Below are 18910 nucleotides of genomic sequence, written 5' to 3'. Positions count from 1 at the left end.
GTTGCCCAGGTAGGTACTTACAACCTGTAATCAAATCACCCCTTAACCTTCTGTTTGTTAAGTTAAACAGATTGAGCTCCTTGGGTCTATCACTAAGGCATGTTTTCTAATCCTCTAATAATTCTCAGGGCTCCTTTCTGAACCCTCTCCAATTTGTCAACATCCTTCTTGAATTGCACCAGAATTAGACACTGTATTTCAGCAGCAGTCACATCAGTGCCAAATACAAAAGGTAAAATAACCTCTCTATTCTTACTCAGGAGTCCTGGAAGCAGTGACTGAAAAAGATGGGCCATACTTGCAGGATGGCAGACTAACAGTTCTTTAAAAGCTCTGCAGAAGTAAACGATTAGCCACACAGAGGATTCAGGAATGCTAAAGAAGCTGTAGCATCCCTGAAGTCTCTAGCCCTTGCCTTAGTCAGGTCAAAACATTTGTCACTTTAACCAAATGTTCTGACATTCCCTTTGAATGTAAATCCATTCAAGTTTACTTACTGTGGCTTTGTCTGCTATTCTCAGGCCTGTAGTTCCCAAAGGATGCAGCTCAAGTTCTGTCTTCAGCATCCACTGAAGGAGATGTAGCAGTTAGGAATTACAAGTCCATCGCGCTACTGAAACTCATCTTAAAATAGTGTATGTCATTTAAGGGTTGGTTGTCCACTATTCTCAAAATATATCTGAAAGTTAAAATTACTTAAATCTTATAAAAGATAGTATACAAAACTTGAAGGGAGAAGGAGTGAAAGAGACATGGCCAACCATAAGTTTGGATTTCCCACACAATTGTTTTTGAAACTGCAATATTCTGGGAGACATCATTGCAGCTTCACAGTTTTTCCCTTTTGTCTGGTCCTATATGGGAACAGCAATTTCAGAGTTATCTAGTTTAAAAGAAGTTGGCCCTCAATTAAGCTGAGCAAACATTTGAATTCAGCTAGGCCTCATTCTTGTGTCCTGTCTATTTGTATCTTTGAAGGTACCCAGAAAGCTTGGCTCTACAGTCCACTGGAAGGGTTATCACCACCAGAATTGCACTAAGCTATCTCAGGCTGGGATCTTCTTAACTTCAGCCCTCAGCTTGTTGAACGCCAAGTGCAGTGCAAAGGGAAAGTTCATTATTTATATACTGAAATTTGGGACATTAGTACTTTAACTGAGGGCTTTGAGACTGCACTGGAACACAAAGTACTTAGAAAAATGTCAGTTTATGAATAGCACGGCTGCAATCATAACAAAAACTCTGACATTACACAAGATTTTAGGCCTGAATTTAGCAGAATATCTTTACCACCACCACCACCACCACCACTTAAAGATTTCAATTCACATTTTTAGCTATATATTTGATCTGCACAAATCATTACCTGTCATTTGGATGAAACAGAACTTCATACTAAAAGTCTTTAATAACACCAAGCAGAAGAGAAGATACTGTAAACGTAAAGATATTCAAGAACCCCAGTGAAATCAGAATGTTAATACTGGTGTCTAAAATACCCAACTGCTTATAACCAAACCAGATTGGGAGGATCACTATTTTGAGAAAATAGGGTCAAAAATCACATGGCAAATGCACTGCTTTAATACTGGCATGTTATTAAGAAAGTCATATAAAAGAGACTCAAGTATTCAGTACATTACATATTTCTATAGCATGCACTTACCACATTAACAGCAGCAAAGGTCAAGCAGGGTTACTTTTTAAAAGTCATTAAGGGTCTTCCCACAGAGTTTTATAAACAGTATTAATGTACATATAAAGCTGAAAAAACATGACATTTGTTCCCCCTCCCCCACACACAAAAAAAATATATATATACAGCTAGCCATTTTCATTAATAAATTTATTCTGTCCTGCTGAACCCTGAAAAGAGGGAATGTCTGGCGCACAAAAAAAAAAAAAAAAAAAAAATCTACAAATGGAGAACAAAAAACTTTAAAAGTAACTTTTGAAGTAAGATTATAAAAACATTTATGACAAAAGATAAAACACAGCAATTGAAGTGGTTTACACATTTGGGGTGGCATGGTTGCATTTGTCTCAAACCAACTTACCAATATTTGTGGGTGCCTAAAAGCATTGACATTAAAATCAATCAAAAGCTAAAATATAAATAAAACTTGGAATAGGTGCTCCAAGAACAGCTCAATAAAGCAATTCACTGTAACTCAGTAGACATAATCCATAAAAATAATAGTTTCCCATGAGTATCAGGGAAGTAGGCACTAACTGGAAAACACTCTGAGTCTTGGTGTTGCAGTTTGTAACTGAAAGTCCATCTCTTGTTACTACTGTGCCATACTCCATACCTTTTAAAAATGTACCCCAAAAATTTCTTTGAAAGTATGTAAAAACTGTTACGTTGTCTTTCTGAATCCCTTTAAAATTGGATATATATTTTCAAATGCTTCATAAATTTCTGCTCTGACTTTAGCACCTAGAAACAAAAAAATTAGAAAGTACATTTTGTGACAGTTATAACGTACTTATTTCACAATTAGTTTTGATCCAGATACTGTACAGATGAGGCAGCTTCCAATCGCACTTACACTATCTCTTCCCTGTTTGCCCTCTTTCCCTACACTATTGGGATTGCTTTAGATTTGCAATTTTTGTTGGCTTGTTTTCTGTTATCATGATTGAATAGTTTCATACGTCTAATAGAGTGTAATTGTATTTATACCTGAGTGTTGAATACTTGTAGTTTATAGATTTCCTTAGGCATTTCCTTGTTATAACTTCATATAATTTTATTCAGAAGAAAGGCTTAGAACATAGTGTAAAAATAACTATAGCCTATAACCCATTTTTGCTCTCAGCATGTCCACCACACCAACAAACTGATTAGTAAATAATACACAAATGAAACCTCTGATTTGGAAAGGTTTTAAATTCTGAAAAGTGTAGTTTAGCATTCTAAAGACACTCTGAGTAAGAAAGATGTATGTTCCTGGTTTTGTAGCCTAACCCTAGACTGTTAAAAGCATCAATGTTGGCTTGGTTACTTACCAGTTAAAACCACCTTTCCAGAAACAAAAATAAGCAGGACAATTCTTGGCTTGATCATTCGGTAGATTAAGCCAGGAAACAACTCTGGCTCATAACTGAAAGGAAAGAGAGAAGGTCGAGCAAATGCACAAACTAATCTGAAAGTGATGTTAGCTGATCAGATTCACTCTCCCCATGTTTAGCAACAGAAAACAGCTATCCCACCTTCACCTTTGGGGGGGCGGGGGGGGGGCGGGGAAGGCTTCACAAAGGTTTAGTGGGGAAGGATTAGCCTCTGGCTGACAAAACCAGAGGCAAAGGAACAAGAGGAATCAAGGTGTAGGATACTCCCAATCTGCAACGGAACAATCTAACCAGTACAGTACACCCTTTGAGATCACTAGATCAAGTGTTCAGCAATAATGAATCATACTAAGCTTTTTTATTTACCTGCTAAACTGTTGATGTGTAAGTACCAATCCCTCTAATCTGATAGGAAATTTCACATCACAGCTTCCCACCATGTTCTGAATCTTAAAATCCAAGAATTTTGCTGGAAAGCCCAATTTTTGAACAACTCTGGCATATTTCCTTGCTGCCAATCTGGACTGCTCCTCGCTGAAGGGAGAGAAGACATTCATTGTATTCCCTCATGTAAGTATCACTGAAGTGACCAACTTTAAAAAGCAAATATATATATGTGGAAAAACTGAAGGGAATGAGGAGTGTAAAGCTGTATGCCAAAATACTGGTATACATTGTTAGCAACTACTAACAGTGCTTTCTATCTTGTTAATATCCTTTCAGCAGCCTCAAAATAATTATTTCACATTTTGGCCCTTACAGTTTATGAAATTAACAATAAGTAGTATTCATTCTCTACAAATCCCCCTCTCAATATGCTACCAGAGTCCTATTCTCCCCTACCCACCCTTAGTCTACAAGGCCTAGTAAAACGTAATTGAATTCGTTAGTCTGATTATTTTGTCCTTCCTTTCTGGATGGTTGCTCTTTGCTCTTCTTTTCACAGAGTAAAGCTTCTTTCTTGGCCACTGGGTCTAGGTCTATTTTAATTATTTTAAAATTTCTAAAGCATCCAGCTGCAGTGAGGAGCATTATATAAGCCAGTGATACTCAGACCTCAGTGCTTGAGGGGCCAAATCAGCAATACCCAAAAGAGCCACAGTAGGGTGAATTCATTTACTATAGTACTATATAGTCTCATTTAAACAGTATGAAGGGAAATATTTAGTTTTTATATACATATATACTCACAGCAAAATGACTTATTTTATCAACTACAATTGGTTAACAACATAGTAAAAGCATCCTGATTGGTTGTTAATTAAATCACACCCTGTTTTAATATCACATGCTGCAAAGAGCCACAGGAGACACATTAAAGAGCCTCTTGCAGCTCACAAGCCTCAGTCTGAGTATCTCTGATACAAGCAAATAAACAAACCCTAGTATAACTCTTCAACATCAAGTGCACAGCACATTAACTCCTAGCACCTCTGTAAGGCAAATATAATGATTTTACAAATGGGGAATCTGAGGCATACTGGTTAAGTACCCCTAAGATCACATAAATCAGTGATCAGTCAGTGTAGAAACCAGACAGGATGGATTGTTTTCATTCAAGATTTAAATGACTTCAAACATGATTTAAAGTCAATAGTAAAAAATGCTTCATTAGAATTAAACTAAATTTGTGTAAAAAATTAAAACTAAAAAGATGCACTCGGTCATTAGTAGTAAAGCCCAAACATTTTGGTAATCCCCTTGATCTCTTCAAATGAAAGGTAGCCTGTCACAAAAGTTGGACAACACATATATGCCTTATTCAAATAGTGACTGGGCTTAGTCAATTAAATTCCTTCAGTCTTTAGTTTTTACAGTAAAAATGGGGAAATGTTATGTTTGTAACTAGAGAAACCAGGTGGGTGAGGTTAATATCTTTTAATTGGACTTTTGTCCAATAAGAAGAGCTCTGTATAAGCTCGAAAGCTTGTCTCCCTCACAAACAGAAGTTGGTCCAACAACAGATATTACCTCACCCACCTTGTTTCTCTAATATTCTGGTACTGACAGCTACCACAACACTGCACATCACTAGCTAGACATTCATCAAAACACAACATAGGTAAACCATATTGTTAAAGCTAAACATTAAAGTCAAGGAGTTTAGGGATTTTCTTCAGCTTTTTCTTTAAACTAGGCTTTTCCTTTTAATGGATTTTTAATATTCAACAATATGTGCATTGGCATTTGAGAGTTATAAAAATACTTTCAATGCTTTCTTATTCCATGAAGAACCCCAATACTCTCTCTAGGAAATCACATAGCTATCAGTATTACACTGTGTGTTGTAGTTATTGGCTGGTGGAAAAATGTAATAACTTCACTGCTTGGATTTAATGTATCATGTGTTTTATTAAGCTATGCATTCATACTAATGAAAAATCAGAGGGTAGCACTGGGAACATTGTTCAGGTATCATGCTCTGCCCAGATTGCATATGGAGTGAGTATATCTTGCTTCACTCTACAGGATCCCCTTTGGCCGGTGCAGAAGCACTGACAAGCTCCAGGAGGAGGGGTCTCTGAACATGGGAACCTGTGAGGGTCATAATGATTGATTTGGGATGGATGAGGGAAAGTACTGAGAAGTCAGATCACTCTCCTCCACCCGGTCAGACGTTTCTCAGAGGCATTAGTGCACACCTACAATTCTGTGCCTGTAACATTCCATTTTTAAAATGAGGGCTTTGTTTTAATGAGAATAGGTGAAACCACAGAAGTTTCTAAAGCCTGCACCCCATTTGGACGATGGCACATACACCAAAAATGTTGTTCTAACTTAATCAGTTATTTGGAAAGAAGTGTCTGGGCTGCCAAGCTTGCTTGTAGGTCAAGATATAGCCAATGCCAGTAAACACTGTAGACTGGAATGGTCAATTGATCCTGAATTACAAGCTGATTAATGAGCAGTTACAAGTTAGTTACACAAACCTTTTCGCCCCTGTGCACACCATTTTTCCGGAGCTGAATATAAGTGCAGTAGTTCGTGGTTCTCTTATTCTCATGATGACAGCAGCAAAACGCTGAAATGCATAACTTGAAGCTGTTAGTGATATTATTGCTAGAAGAATTCTATACAAATAAATGCATTACTAAATTTTAAACAGTATTAACCAACTTAGTACTATACTTTCCACTTACGCAGCCTTCTTAATTCTGAAAGCGCTGTCAACTTGAGATCTAAACCATTTTAAAAAATGAATGAAAAGTAGTTTTAAATACTATGCCTGACTCCCCCTGCAAAAATGTGCTTTTACAATCACATTTTCCTTTTTTATTAAAATGTTTCTTTTACTGTATGAAAGACAGATATAGACAAGAAGAAATCTTACTATAAAAAGGGAACAAATTATTCTATACCGTGTGTTGTTAAATGCACCAAATTATTTGAAAAAAAGGAACAGACTCTCTGCAATCTTTCAGTTATATTAACATTGCTTGTGACAATCAATTTCCAGACAGAAGTTTGATTTTGTCCCTTTAAGCCTCAACACCCTTGCAAGGTACAAAACTCTTAGATCTTCATTTTACTGATGAGAAACTAAAACAGGGAAATTGAAGGACTGTCCAACCTCAGAATGTTGGTTATGTTATGGGTAGAAACCAGAAGCCAAATTCTTGTCAATGGAAGTCAGCTGAATTACTTCAAACACACACCAGTAGCATCATTACTCATAGTTCCGGGCTGTAATCTCCATGTGTAGAAATTTAAGCCCACATTTGAGTGAACTACGGTTTTAAATTGTGTTTGGATATTGGCATGAGTAATAGGCCCAAAGCATGTGACCAAAAAGAATGAACTCATGAGAAGGATTGTGTGTGTTAAACTTGTATTGACCCTTTGCAAATTACCAGCACTCTCTTACTTAACATTTGGGAAATAAAGAAAACATGGTTAACTGGACACCAGGTGCAGTAAATAATTGGTTAGAAATGCTTAGTCCAGTAGTTGGAAAAAATATGGGAAGTGAGATAAGGGAAATATCCCTGAATAAAGTAAAGTGCAGCCCTCAACTGCTTCAGCTAACTTCAGCTAAGGCCCAATAACCAACAATGTCGTCACTTGTTAGTTATAATGTATAAAAAAAAAGCAAGGCTTTCTAGGTGTTTTGTCAGAGCTTTTCCCTAGCCCTCTGGAACCATGCCATGAAGGGAAGGGGTCTCCCAGGCGTGATCCGATTGAGAGTATATTTAGACAATACTTATAACTGTATCGTGGTAGGGTATAAAATATAGGTGTGTAGATATGCTTATGTTTGTATTTTGGTTGTAACTAGCACCATGTGGCCTTTTGACTAATAAAGGAATGCTTGTGTGGAAAATGACTTGTGGTAAACCTTAATAAAATTATTAGGAAAATTATTTCCAACACTGCTCCTTAATTTTTATTTATGCAAGGTACCACAACACTAATTTAACCATAAATTCCTTTATTAAATCCAAAGGCCAAATGGTATTTATACAAATTGCTCTAAACATGTCTAAATACCAAGCAATTTACTTCATCCAAGCAGTAACAAAACATGTGATCAAGATACTTACAAATAGACTAAACCCAGGGGTGCTTAGATCCATATTGGTCAGCTCCAACTTGATCAAGCAGGTATTAACATATGAACCCCTTTAAGAGTTTACTTTTTTATACCCTTTAACAACAAGTGATGTCACTGCCAATGATCAGACCTTAGCTAAGGCAAAATGAAGCAGTTTCTTATATAGTTAATTTACTGCACCTGGCACCCAATTAACCATGTTTTATTTCTATTACAGGTTTCAGAGTAGCAGCCGTGTTAGGCTGTATTCGCAAAAAGAAAGAGTACTTGTGGCACCTTAGAGACTAACCAATTTATTTGAGCATAAGCTTAGTGGGCTGCAGTTCACTTCATCGGATGCATGCAGTACTTCAACCCAAACCTTAAATAAGAGAACACCCTTATTTTGAAGGGTCACTACAAATTTAACACAACAACTCTTCTTTCTCCCAAGCTCATTCTTTTTGGTCACATGCCTTGGGGCCTATTGCTCATGCTAATATCCCAACTCAATTTAAAATCATCATTCACCCGATCTAATGTGGAGCTATTATCCTACAACCACACTACGCTTCCTTGTAAATGCAGATGAATGGCTTGAAAGCTAGAGATACTATAAATTCCTTTAAAGGTTTTTAGATTAAACAATAACGGTTGATAAACATTGTTTTGATGATAATTCAGAGCATATAACAAATCCCTCATCTTGATTATCCAAGTTCAAACTTTACATAGCCTGCCTACCTACCTTAAAAACAACAATAGCATCATGCTGTTGCCCCAAACTACTCTTGCTGAAGTCACATCCCACTTACACGTGGTTGTGTAACTAATGTTTTGCCTTTATGGAAATAAGCTATAGTACAACTATGGCTACCATCTCAAATTTACATAAGCGTGTGCTTTTATTGTTCTATGACTAGAGTTTAAACTAGCACTTCCCCTGTCCAGGGCCTTAAAAAAATCCACACCCCCACTACTAAGTAGGAACTTTTCCCCAAGGCAAGAGACATCAATTCTGCAACATTAAAGCTTTCATTTGAAAAAAAAATTAGTTGCAAAGAACCTTCCTAACAAGAAAGGAGTACAAAAGCTGAAGCAATGACATTTCCCTGATCCAGTTAAAGGACAGCTCCAGGTCCTCTACTTGCTGTTCGGAGCTTCCCAAGCTGCAGAAAAGAGAAAGTAAACTACAGCCACCCATTTTTACTGCTGATATTTAGAATCTTGTGGACAAGAGCAAAATGGACCAAAAAAAAAAAAATCAGGGTACTGTCAGTTTTGCTGCTCCATCAGAAACCTCTAACCATCAGCTCAGAAAGACACTGGCACTACAAGGTAAGAAGGCCCAAAAATGGAGGTTGGAGGGGAGGTGAAGTGACTCCATGCTGAGGGAGGGGCTGACCCCTGCGCATCCCTAAGTCTCTGGGGTGGCAATGCAGCACAGAAAAAGCTTTGCTTCTTCTCCAGCAGAGGGATTGAAGTACAGATATGTATTCTCCATGGAATGATATGAAAGATGGAACTCCCCGATCATTGTCCAGGAACAGGAACAGCAGCCCCTGCTTTCCAGCAGCTTGAAATATGGAGGGAGAGAGTTTCCACCACACCATTATAGAAACCTCCTTACCCAAGTGTGTATATAACTTGAGTAATCTGGTCTTTTATAGTCACTCTTGTCCCATCAGCCTGCCTCCCTCCCTCTTGATGTTTGTTAAAAATCACTCACATATCCCATCTTTAATTAGACTTTATATCCTTCAGATATGCATACATTAGGAAAGAAGGAGTGTATATACACACACCAACTCCCTAGTGTAAACAGGGAAATTTGTATTTTAACCTCAGTTATTTGAGAGAGGGTAAACAATAGGAAAGCACCTATGATTGACCTCTACCAGCTAACATGTTAGAATACTAATTGCCCTGTTAACACATGTTAAAAGAGCTAACAATGTTAGGAACCATTAGGAAAGATAGAAAATATCATCAATATATCCATGCTATGCCCACACTTTGAATACTGGTTGCCGTTTTGCTTGCCCCATCTCAAAAAAGATACTGAAACTGGAAAAGATACAGAAAAGGGAAGAAAAATGATTAGGAACAACTTCCATATGAGGAGAGATTAAGAAGACTGGGACTGTTCAGCTTAGAGAGAGGCTATAAAATCATGAATGGCAGGGAGACAGTGAATAAGGAAGTGTTATTTACCCCTTCACATAACATAAGAACAAGGGGTCACTCAAAGAAATTAATGGGCACCATGTTTAAAACTAACATCAGGCAGTACTTCACACAACACACAGTCAAGCTATTGAACTTCTTGCTAGGAAATGCTGCGAAGGCCAAAACTATAACTGGGTTCACAGAAGAACTAGACAAGTTCATGGAGGATAGCTCCATCAATAACTCTTAGACAAGATGGTCAGGGACGCAACCCCATCATCTGGATGTCCCTAAGCCTCTGACTGCCAGAAGCTGGGCCTGGATGACAGAGAATGGATCACCTGATAATTGCCCTGTTCTGTTCATTCCCTCCGAAGCATCTGGCACTGGCCACTGTTGGAAGACAAAATACTGCGCTAGATGGACCATTGGTCTGACCTAGTATGGCCATTTTTGTGTATTAGCTAATACACATTTTTAGACACTCTCCCTGCCTCACACTAGTGAAGACAAGGCCTTCAGAGCAGGGACCCTGTTGTAACGGATACAGCAATTTCCTCAAACATCCCTGATTGACCTTATTGTATTAAGTTTATGCATTACTGTGGGCTGGGATCGTATGTAACCTCTCTAGGGAAAAGACGTGACAGATGTGAGACCAGGGTGTTCAAAACACTATTGAAAATATGCCAGACAAGTATGGACACTTGGGACAATAAGTGTTACATGGATTTCCTAGGGAATCCCTACGGAGAGGTTAATGCAAATTCCCCAGTGCCAGTTATTCAAAAACCCAGCCTTCTGAAAAGGCATGAGGAATGGGTCCATTGTCTGCTGATCACTTGTTGCAAAAGGCCAGTATCGAAGGCCTGATCTGTATAAGGAACAGCTGATCTGCCCAGTCTGCTTTCTGGCTCAGGATCTAGGACAAATGAACTTGTAACCATGGGGAAAACCCAGTTGTGGGTTTTGAAGGATGAAAACATACTAGAGCCCTAAGTTAGAGATGGGAGTGACCTCTGGTAAGCTTTTCAGCATGTATTTTAGTTCTCTTATTGTTATGTTTTCTCTGTAAATGCTTTTTCCTTAAGAATAAGTGTGCTAGCACAGTAGGACCTGTGTGGCAAATTATAACTGCGGGCAATACATCGGTCATACCAATCAAAGAGATGGCAAAAAGGCCAGTGCTTGCGTGTAGGCAGTCTGGCTTGCTGGGGATATCAGTGTAAATCAGGGAGCTGTGCAACCTTAAAAACCCTGGTCAGAATGCAGTGAGATGTGGGTCTCTGCCCAGGAGGCCTGATGGCTGGACACTGGAAACCTGTAAATCAGTGCCCTTGGTGGACCATGGAGGGGGGAAATACAGGTGCAGTTGCCCTGAAACTGACACCTGTCTTTTTATAGGTTCACATAGCACCTAGCACCATGGGGCCCTGATTTGGTCCTTTGACTGCTACTATAATGCAAATCTCAGTTGAATATCATGGAATCAAAAAGAGAAGTGAATCTTGGGAGGGACTGGTTGCCAGCCATGTTAACAACTGTGCTCAAACACTGTCAATTCATAGTGTAGAGCAGGGGTTCTCAAACTTCATTGCACCGCGACCCCCTTATGACAACAAAAATTATTACATGATACCAGGAGGGGGGACTGAAGCCCGAGCCCCACCACTCTGGGGGTGAGGGGGGAGGAGAAAAGCCCAAGCACTTCAGCCCCAGGCAGGAGGCCTGTAACCTGAGCCCTGCAACCTGAGCCCTGCCACCCAGGGCTGAAACCCTCAGGCTTTGGCTTCAACCCTGGGCAGTGGTCCTCGGGCTTCAGCTTCCATCCCAGGTGGTGGGGCTTTGGCCCCGGGCCCCAGCAAGTCTGAGCCAGCCCTGGCGACCCCATTAAAATGGGGTTGTGACCCACAATTTGAGAACCGCTGGTGTAGAGGCTCTAAAAAGCTATGACTCTTGGCTTTGAACTACACAAACCCACAATGGAAACAAATAAATTTGACTCTACAATTACACTTGAGGATGGAGATGGTAAAGAAGTGGGAGGTAGGAGCCCCTGAGAGCTGGAAGCACATGACTCCCTGTTTAAACTACTACAGACAGGTCTACACAAGAAGCTTTTGCCAATCTAGCAACATTGGTTAGGGGTGTGATTTTTCTATACCAGCAAAAGCCCCAGTGTAGACACAGATATACCAGTATAGAAATGCTTTTTCCAGTACAACTCATTTCACTTCCTGAACCAATATAAGCTCTACTGACAATCTCTTTTTATAAGGTCTTTTTTCTCATATAAACATTGACAATAGGTAGGTTTTGCTGGTATAGCTCTATGATCAAAATTTTTAAAAGCAGACTACGCTTAAGACTTGTTTCGTTGATGGCTAGTGAAAAGTCTGTCCCCCATTCAAATCTAATACATCTCTCTTACCTTGGGATTGTATTCGGCATTTCGGGCTCGAAGCGCAATGGTTTTTAGGTCAAGTTTGCAACCAAGATTCACAGTGGATACAATATTCCTGAAGACAAGTTAGAGAGATTAGTTGGTAAGGCTAGATTTAATGAAGGATTCCTGGGATCTCTCTCTTTTTAAACCTTACATGACTTGATACTGAGATTTTGCTGTTCAAGCAGGTTTGATTGGGTCAGATACATCTGTAGTTTAACACTATTGACTGTGATGGAGTTACACCGAGGATTAGTTTAGCACGTGGGTGGTAGCAACGATCAAACTGATTTACATTAAAGTTCTCTCAATTTTCCCCACATATCACAAGGTTCCCTTCTTTCTCAACAGTTAAAAACAAAGGATTTTTGTTAATTTAGAGAGCTAATTTGAGTTTATATCACAGCATATTACAGGGGTCGGCAACCTTTGGCACCCGGCCCGTCAGGGTAAAGCTGCTGGCGGGTCAGGCCGGTTTGTTTATCCGGAGCATCCGCAGGCACGGAGCCCTGCAGCTCCCACTACCCGCGGTTTGCTGTTCCCGGCCAATGGGAGCTGCGGGAAGCAGTGGTTAGCACGTCCCTCGGCCCGTGCCGCTTCCCGCAGCTCCCATTGGCCAGGAACAGCGAACCGCGGCCAGTGGGAGCTGCGGGGCTCCATGCCTGCGGATGCGCCAGATAAACAAACCGGCCTAGCCTGCCAACGGCTTTACCCTGACAGTCCAGGTGCCAAAGGTTGCCGACCCCTTGCATATTATAATGTCATCTGCACTCAAAAATAAGGTTGAGTACAAAATGCCCACTGGCACTTTTTCTATAAGTTGCCATAAAAGAAAAAGACTTTAATTAGTGTTTTCCCTTTATTGCTAAGTACAGTGAAAAAGATTTTCAGATCCAATGCCTTGAACTAATTCTATATTTTTCTTCCCTGAACATAAATTCATACTCTGTAGTCAACTAGAAAACAAGACAAAATATTAGAGACAATTCCATCATTTTACACCAGGTTTGTTGGGACTTTGGAAACCGAATATAGCCGAAAACAGTTACAGCATTATAAAGCTACCACATGAAGACATAGGATGACATTAAGCGGCCCAACCCAGTGCATATTAGATATATGGCTAACAAAGACCAGCAAAAGTCCCACTTCTACTACTGAACACCAAGCTAACAGAAGTTTAAAATCATCTGAGTCACTAAATCTTTAAAAGGCTCATTGTATGGCAGGAAGAAAATATATAATAAAAATATATGAAGCACACTTACTGCAGCTGTGGCACAATCCCAGAGCTCTCAGATGCAGGTGTTGCAGGCGTTATTGGGGTCATAGGAGTCATGGGAGAGGAATAGAGTGGCGTGGTTCCTGGTAAAGGAGCTGTCGTAAGCGTCTGTGAATGGAAGAGCTGTGGCGTTTGACTGGATGTTCCCTGTGTGGCTTGCTGTGATGTGGACTGTTGTGCTGCTTGCTGCTGCTGTCTCTGCTGTTCCTCCAGAATAGACAGACTGTTGCTGCTTTGGACAGGCTGTGGTGTCAGTCCAGTGCCATAGGGCATCATTGGGCTAAAAATTGGAATGCCAGGAGTCATGGCACCCTAAAGAAGAGAGTACAAAGAATAAAGCATGAGTTCAGTCGAGTCCGCTTACTTTTATGAGAAAAATCAAACATTTGTTGCATGAGGTTAAGAACAAGAATGGTGGTTTGTACATTTCCAGCCTGAGTGGGGATCTGTTAGAAATTAATACTCTTAGGGCATGTCTACACTGCAAAATTATGTCGACCTAACATACGCTGGCATACTGTTGCCGCAGTAATTAAATCATTTTTTGCTTGTACACACTACACTCCTTGAGTCAGCGGCGAGCGTCCTCACCAGGAGCGCTTGTACTGATTATACAGTCAGCGTGGGGCACTATGGGACAGCGTCTGAAGGACAGTAACAGTCAATGTAAGCAACACAGTATCTACACTGACACTGCGTTGACCTAACTACATCAATATTGATTCTATGCCTCTCATGGAGGTGGAGTTAAGTCAGCCTAGCAGGGCAGTTATGTCAGCAGGAGTGAAATTTTAGAGTAGACACTTACATAGTTAGGTCGACATAAGCTGCCTTGTGTCAACCTAATTCTGTAGCGTAGGCCAGAAGCTCATTTTACTGGACAGTACTTAGAATTATTTTTATCTCCATTAAATTATCCAGTCAAGTACTCCTCTCTACTAGCCAGTGAAGCATTATTCTCTTCAGTGTATACTCCAGGGCTTTGTTTTCCTGATGAATATGCTAATGTCTAACAGCTCTCACTTAAAAAAAAACAAAAAAAACAAACCCAGTTAATTTGGTGCTTGTGGAAAATGTCTACTTAAAAGCCCTGAAGATTGAAATTGTCCTTTTATAAAAAGAAGAGATACAGCATTAGCAGTGGCAGCTTCCTTATATCACCTTGTAGGTATGCTTCAAAACGTGACCAGGAGAGAACCTCCAGAAATTAAAAGGGAATTCAGGCTCATGTCAATTTAATGCTCAGTCGTCTGACCAAAGAAACTAATTGGGGTGCCAATGGCAGTGATATTTGGGGGTGATGGGCACTCCAGGCTCAAATTTTTGAAATTCAAATATTTCAAATGTTACCACTAAAATGGACTTAACGTTCGTTTTACTTAAATCTTAACAGAGAAAGAATGAGAATTCCATATATTTGTATATTTCTGAAATCTCCATTCATGTAAACCTTAAGTTTACAAAAATGTATTTTTCTATTTAATTTGCTTACACTGTGCATCTGAATAATCAGTTTCTCCCTTTCCACTACATAACGTGTTTATATTAAAGTCAATGGAATTACATCAAGGATGAATGTTTCTCCCATACTGAAGAGATCCTTATAAACATTACAGGGAAGTAGAAAAACCCTTAAGAATTTTCTTTTGTGTGTGTGCATGTGAAAGAGGGCTTTACCACAAAGTGGATTTATTTTTTTTAATTAGTTAATTGTCAACTGGATTTTTTTTAGCGTCCTATTAATATTCTTCTGTTTTAGATAAGCAATTCACACAAGAAAATTTGATATTTGCAGAACAATTGTACTTTAACATCTGGAAAATGAGAATACTGTTAAAAATCCAATTGCAATGAAATTGTAGTTTAATTTAAAACAAAAAAAATAGTAATCTACATGTTTGAAGATGAAATGGAGGAAAATACTCCAGAGATTACAACTAACTACTTTTTATCCTAGTACCTGTTATCCTATAAAGTAGTTCCAAAAGCAACAAATGTTAGACTCTTCTCTAGCAAATAAGCACATTCATATTGCTAGGTTCTAAACAATCTTTCCTATCCATAATCATCCATATTGTTACTCAAGACAGGTTACATGCAAGAAACTGAAATCTCTTTTACAAAGAAATTCATCTCATGAGTAAATTCGAAATAATTTGTGTTTTTTGTTTTTTGTTTTTTTACCTGAGGGGATGCTAACCCCTGGGCGTAGGGCGGTAAGCTGTTGTTCTGATCCATGATTCCAGTTACTTCTTTGGTCGGGATAGAAATAATTCCACCAATTCAATAAAAAATAATTCCACACCCTCACGGGTTTTTTCCCCCTAAAGCATTCCAGCAACTAGTTTCTCAGCCACTCTTGAAACGTTATGAAAACATCAGCTCCAGAAAAGTCTGTGTAGTAAGTCTAAAATACAATCCAAAACCTGAAAGGGAAAAAGTAGTCTCTTGATAACCGTATGTTTAAAAAACTTGTATGATTACATCCAGCTGCCATTTAACATAGCAGTCCTTAAATATATTTCTTTGTGCACATTATACTGCCTTTGAAACTTCATTCCCACCAAGAACTTATGTAGGTGTGTGACTTTACACACACGAACAGGCCCATTGGAGTCAGTGGAACTACACACATGCCTAAGGGCTGGTCTACAGTAGAAAGTTAGATTGACCTAGCTACATTGCTCAGGGGTCTGAAAAATTCACATCCGAGACACACAGTTCCCCTTTTCTACACCTATCCCTGATGTAGAAAGCTGTAGGTCAGTGGGAGGATTCTTCCATCAACTTACCTACTGCCTCTCGGAGAGATGGATTTACGAGAGATGGAAAAACCCCCCTTCCATTGCTGTAGTTAGTGTCTACACTACAGCAGCGCACCTGTGCCACTGTAGCATTTCTAATGTAGACATACCCTAAGTGTTCGCAGGGCAGAGCTTTTAGTTATAATGATTTCAAACTTTGCCACCAAAACACACGTAATATATTTCACTTAAGTTTTAAACATAATGTAGCAGAAATCTATGTTTGTAGATTCATTCATATAATATTAAAATTATTGTGTCTTAATATTTCACTAAAACATTACATCTTCGCATTAAAATTAATACGAGATACTCAAATGTTGCACAAATTTTACCAAGATACTAAATAAAGTGAATTTGATATTTATAGCTCATCATATATTGATTAGTGCTTCCAAAACACAGCAGACCCAACTCTATTCTCAACTGCACCAGTTCGACTCAACTGATTTCAGTCACAGTGCCCTGGTACAACCGAGGGTAGAATTTGGTCTGATTTTTTTGAAATGGCACCAAAGTACTTCCATATGTTTTTTCAATTATTTTGTTAATCTACAGTAACTTCACTAGTTTGAAACCAAGATTTCTAGTCCTTGTGCTTGTACATTCATTCGTTGTTGTGGGATTGTTCTTGAAGCCTGAGCTGCTGGAAATGATTTAACAGCAAAACGTTATTAAAATCAGAAAGAAAAAAGAATCTCCTTTTCCAACTCCAGACAAAAAAACGAAGCACTGAGACATTTCACCAAAGAATTACATGCACCTTACAGAGTAGAAAAAAAGTTAGAAAAAAATTGGGGTTTTCCAATTGACATATATGCATATCTTTTTAATGCACACAGCAATCTTCTGATTTTCCTGAATTACAGTGCTGCACTAACAACAGGGCAGTTAGAAGCTTAAAACAGAATATCCCCCTATCAAACACTTCTAGTAACTTTCAGCTTCCTAAAACAATTACCTGTTGGGCTGAAATCTCAGACTCACTTCCAGCCCTGAGGTAAATGTTCTGAAAGTTTGAAGAAAACCTGTTCAGCTGCTTATTTTTACCAGGGATTCCTTGACCCACCGTTGGTACAAAGACTAGACAAAGGTCTTGCAACACAGTGTAAATAAGGCCTGTTTTGAGTTTAGCTACATTTGAGCAAGGAACAAATTCCACAGGCAAGGGACTTCTGAGGATATCCTGCCTTCAGCGCCACTGAGCTTCCCCCCTTAGTACTAAGCATTAACACAAAATAATGCATATGACGTTATAGCAAGAGGAGCTGTTTAAACATGAATGGGACTTGTGTACTTGTGGATAGCCTGAACCAATACTTCTGATGGAAGAATATCCCACTAACTTCAACAGGAGGTTTGACTATGTAATAATACTTAGTAATTGCATAGCATGTTTCATCTTCAAAGCACTTAACAATAAGGTTCATAATAATCTAATAACGTACATAATTACGTTACCCCAAAATACTGTAATGAAACCTGATTTACCCTCCCTTTCACTATGAGGGCGATCATGAACACCTCAGGATATATTATTTGGCTAACAAATAACTAATCTCCACAGGCTGCTGGGTGAGGGCTGATTTGCCAATACTGCCTTGTTCCCATTTTGCAGATGGGGAAAGAGACAAGACAGTTTAGTGACTTGTCCAACATCACACTAAGGGAGTCAGTGTCACGGGCCCAATCAGAATTACTGTTGCCGACATACTACAGTGATGGGCTTATCGGGACGACACTGAACTCATCAGTCCCCCCCCCCATCCCGTCTCCAACCCTCCTAGTCACGCCAACAGGCTCAGGAAGGCCAGAGCACCAGAGAGGGGCTAGATAACAGACGTACAGAAAGAAGCGCAGCTTCTCTTTTCTGCACATAAGAGGTTTTACAAGACGGCGCTCCCCCGACAAGCCTGTGCGAGGAAAGCCGCAGAAAGGCCGCGCTCAGCTCGGGGCTGGGAACCCACCTCTCACTGTCTGGCCTCGGGCAAAGGCACCGCGGCCTCCGCGCGGCACGGCCGGGATCGCTCCCGGTCGGCGGGAAGGGGCCGAGCCTGAGCCCGGGCCCCGGCCACCCGGCGCGAAGCGTGGCCGGTGTAGCCCGCGGGGAGAAGCGGCCGCGGGGTCGGACCGGGGTCGGCGGGCGCTGCCCAGTCCCGGCCCGGAGGAAGCCGGGGCTCTGGGGGCAGGTTCGGGACGGGGGAGCCTCGCACCAGGCGGCGGCGGCAGCGGCTGCCGGACCCTGCCCTGGGCAGGGGGAGACACGCGCTCCGCCCGCCGGAGCCGGCCCCGGGCCCCGCCGCTGCCTCGGGACCCCGCGGGCTCTGCCCGGGGCCGGGGGGGGGGGGGGGTTCGGTACCTGCCGCTCCAGCTCCCCGCAGGCGCTGCACAGACCCGGCGGCGGCGCTGAACCCCACCTGCTGCAGCCCGCCCCCGCGCCCTCCTCCGGCGCGCGCATAAGGCGTCACTTCCGCCCGCCGCTGCGCGGGCCCTTTCCCGCGGTGGCCACCCCGAGCGAGGGCGAATCTGGGGGGAGAAGCCCCGGGAGAGGCCCTGATTCCGCCTCCGCTGCGCCGCGCGGGATGTTTATTGCCAGAGAACCC

At 40.7% G+C, this 18910-nt stretch overlaps 1 protein-coding gene across 4 annotated transcripts in view; it reads right to left on the bottom strand.

The window, feature by feature from the left end:
- Positions 1–1574: 1574 nt before the first annotated feature.
- Positions 1575–18910, bottom strand: part of TBP (TATA-box binding protein) — a 25285-nt gene continuing 7949 nt past the window's right edge. For 2 of the 4 annotated variants that reach the window (XM_074948804.1, XM_074948803.1), the window contains exons 2-8: positions 15688–15929; positions 13490–13815; positions 12207–12294; positions 6006–6097; positions 3442–3609; positions 3013–3107; positions 1579–2440 (exon numbers count right to left, since the gene is read on the bottom strand). In XM_074948804.1, the coding sequence (XP_074804905.1) occupies positions 2361–2440; positions 3013–3107; positions 3442–3609; positions 6006–6097; positions 12207–12294; positions 13490–13815; positions 15688–15741 (903 nt within the window). In that variant the 5' untranslated portion in view covers positions 15742–15929 and the 3' untranslated portion in view covers positions 1579–2360. Of the gene's footprint in view, positions 2441–3012; positions 3108–3441; positions 3610–6005; positions 6098–12206; positions 12295–13489; positions 13816–14311; positions 14451–15687; positions 15930–18666; positions 18745–18910 lie in introns of those variants that run through there. The other 2 variants (XM_074948802.1, XM_074948805.1) reach the window with 2 other exon arrangements.

Source organism: Natator depressus, chromosome 3 (genome assembly GCF_965152275.1).
Source record: "Natator depressus isolate rNatDep1 chromosome 3, rNatDep2.hap1, whole genome shotgun sequence".
Classification (NCBI taxonomy): domain Eukaryota; kingdom Metazoa; phylum Chordata; order Testudines; family Cheloniidae; genus Natator; species Natator depressus.
This window is presented reverse-complemented; position numbering and strand designations above follow the sequence as displayed.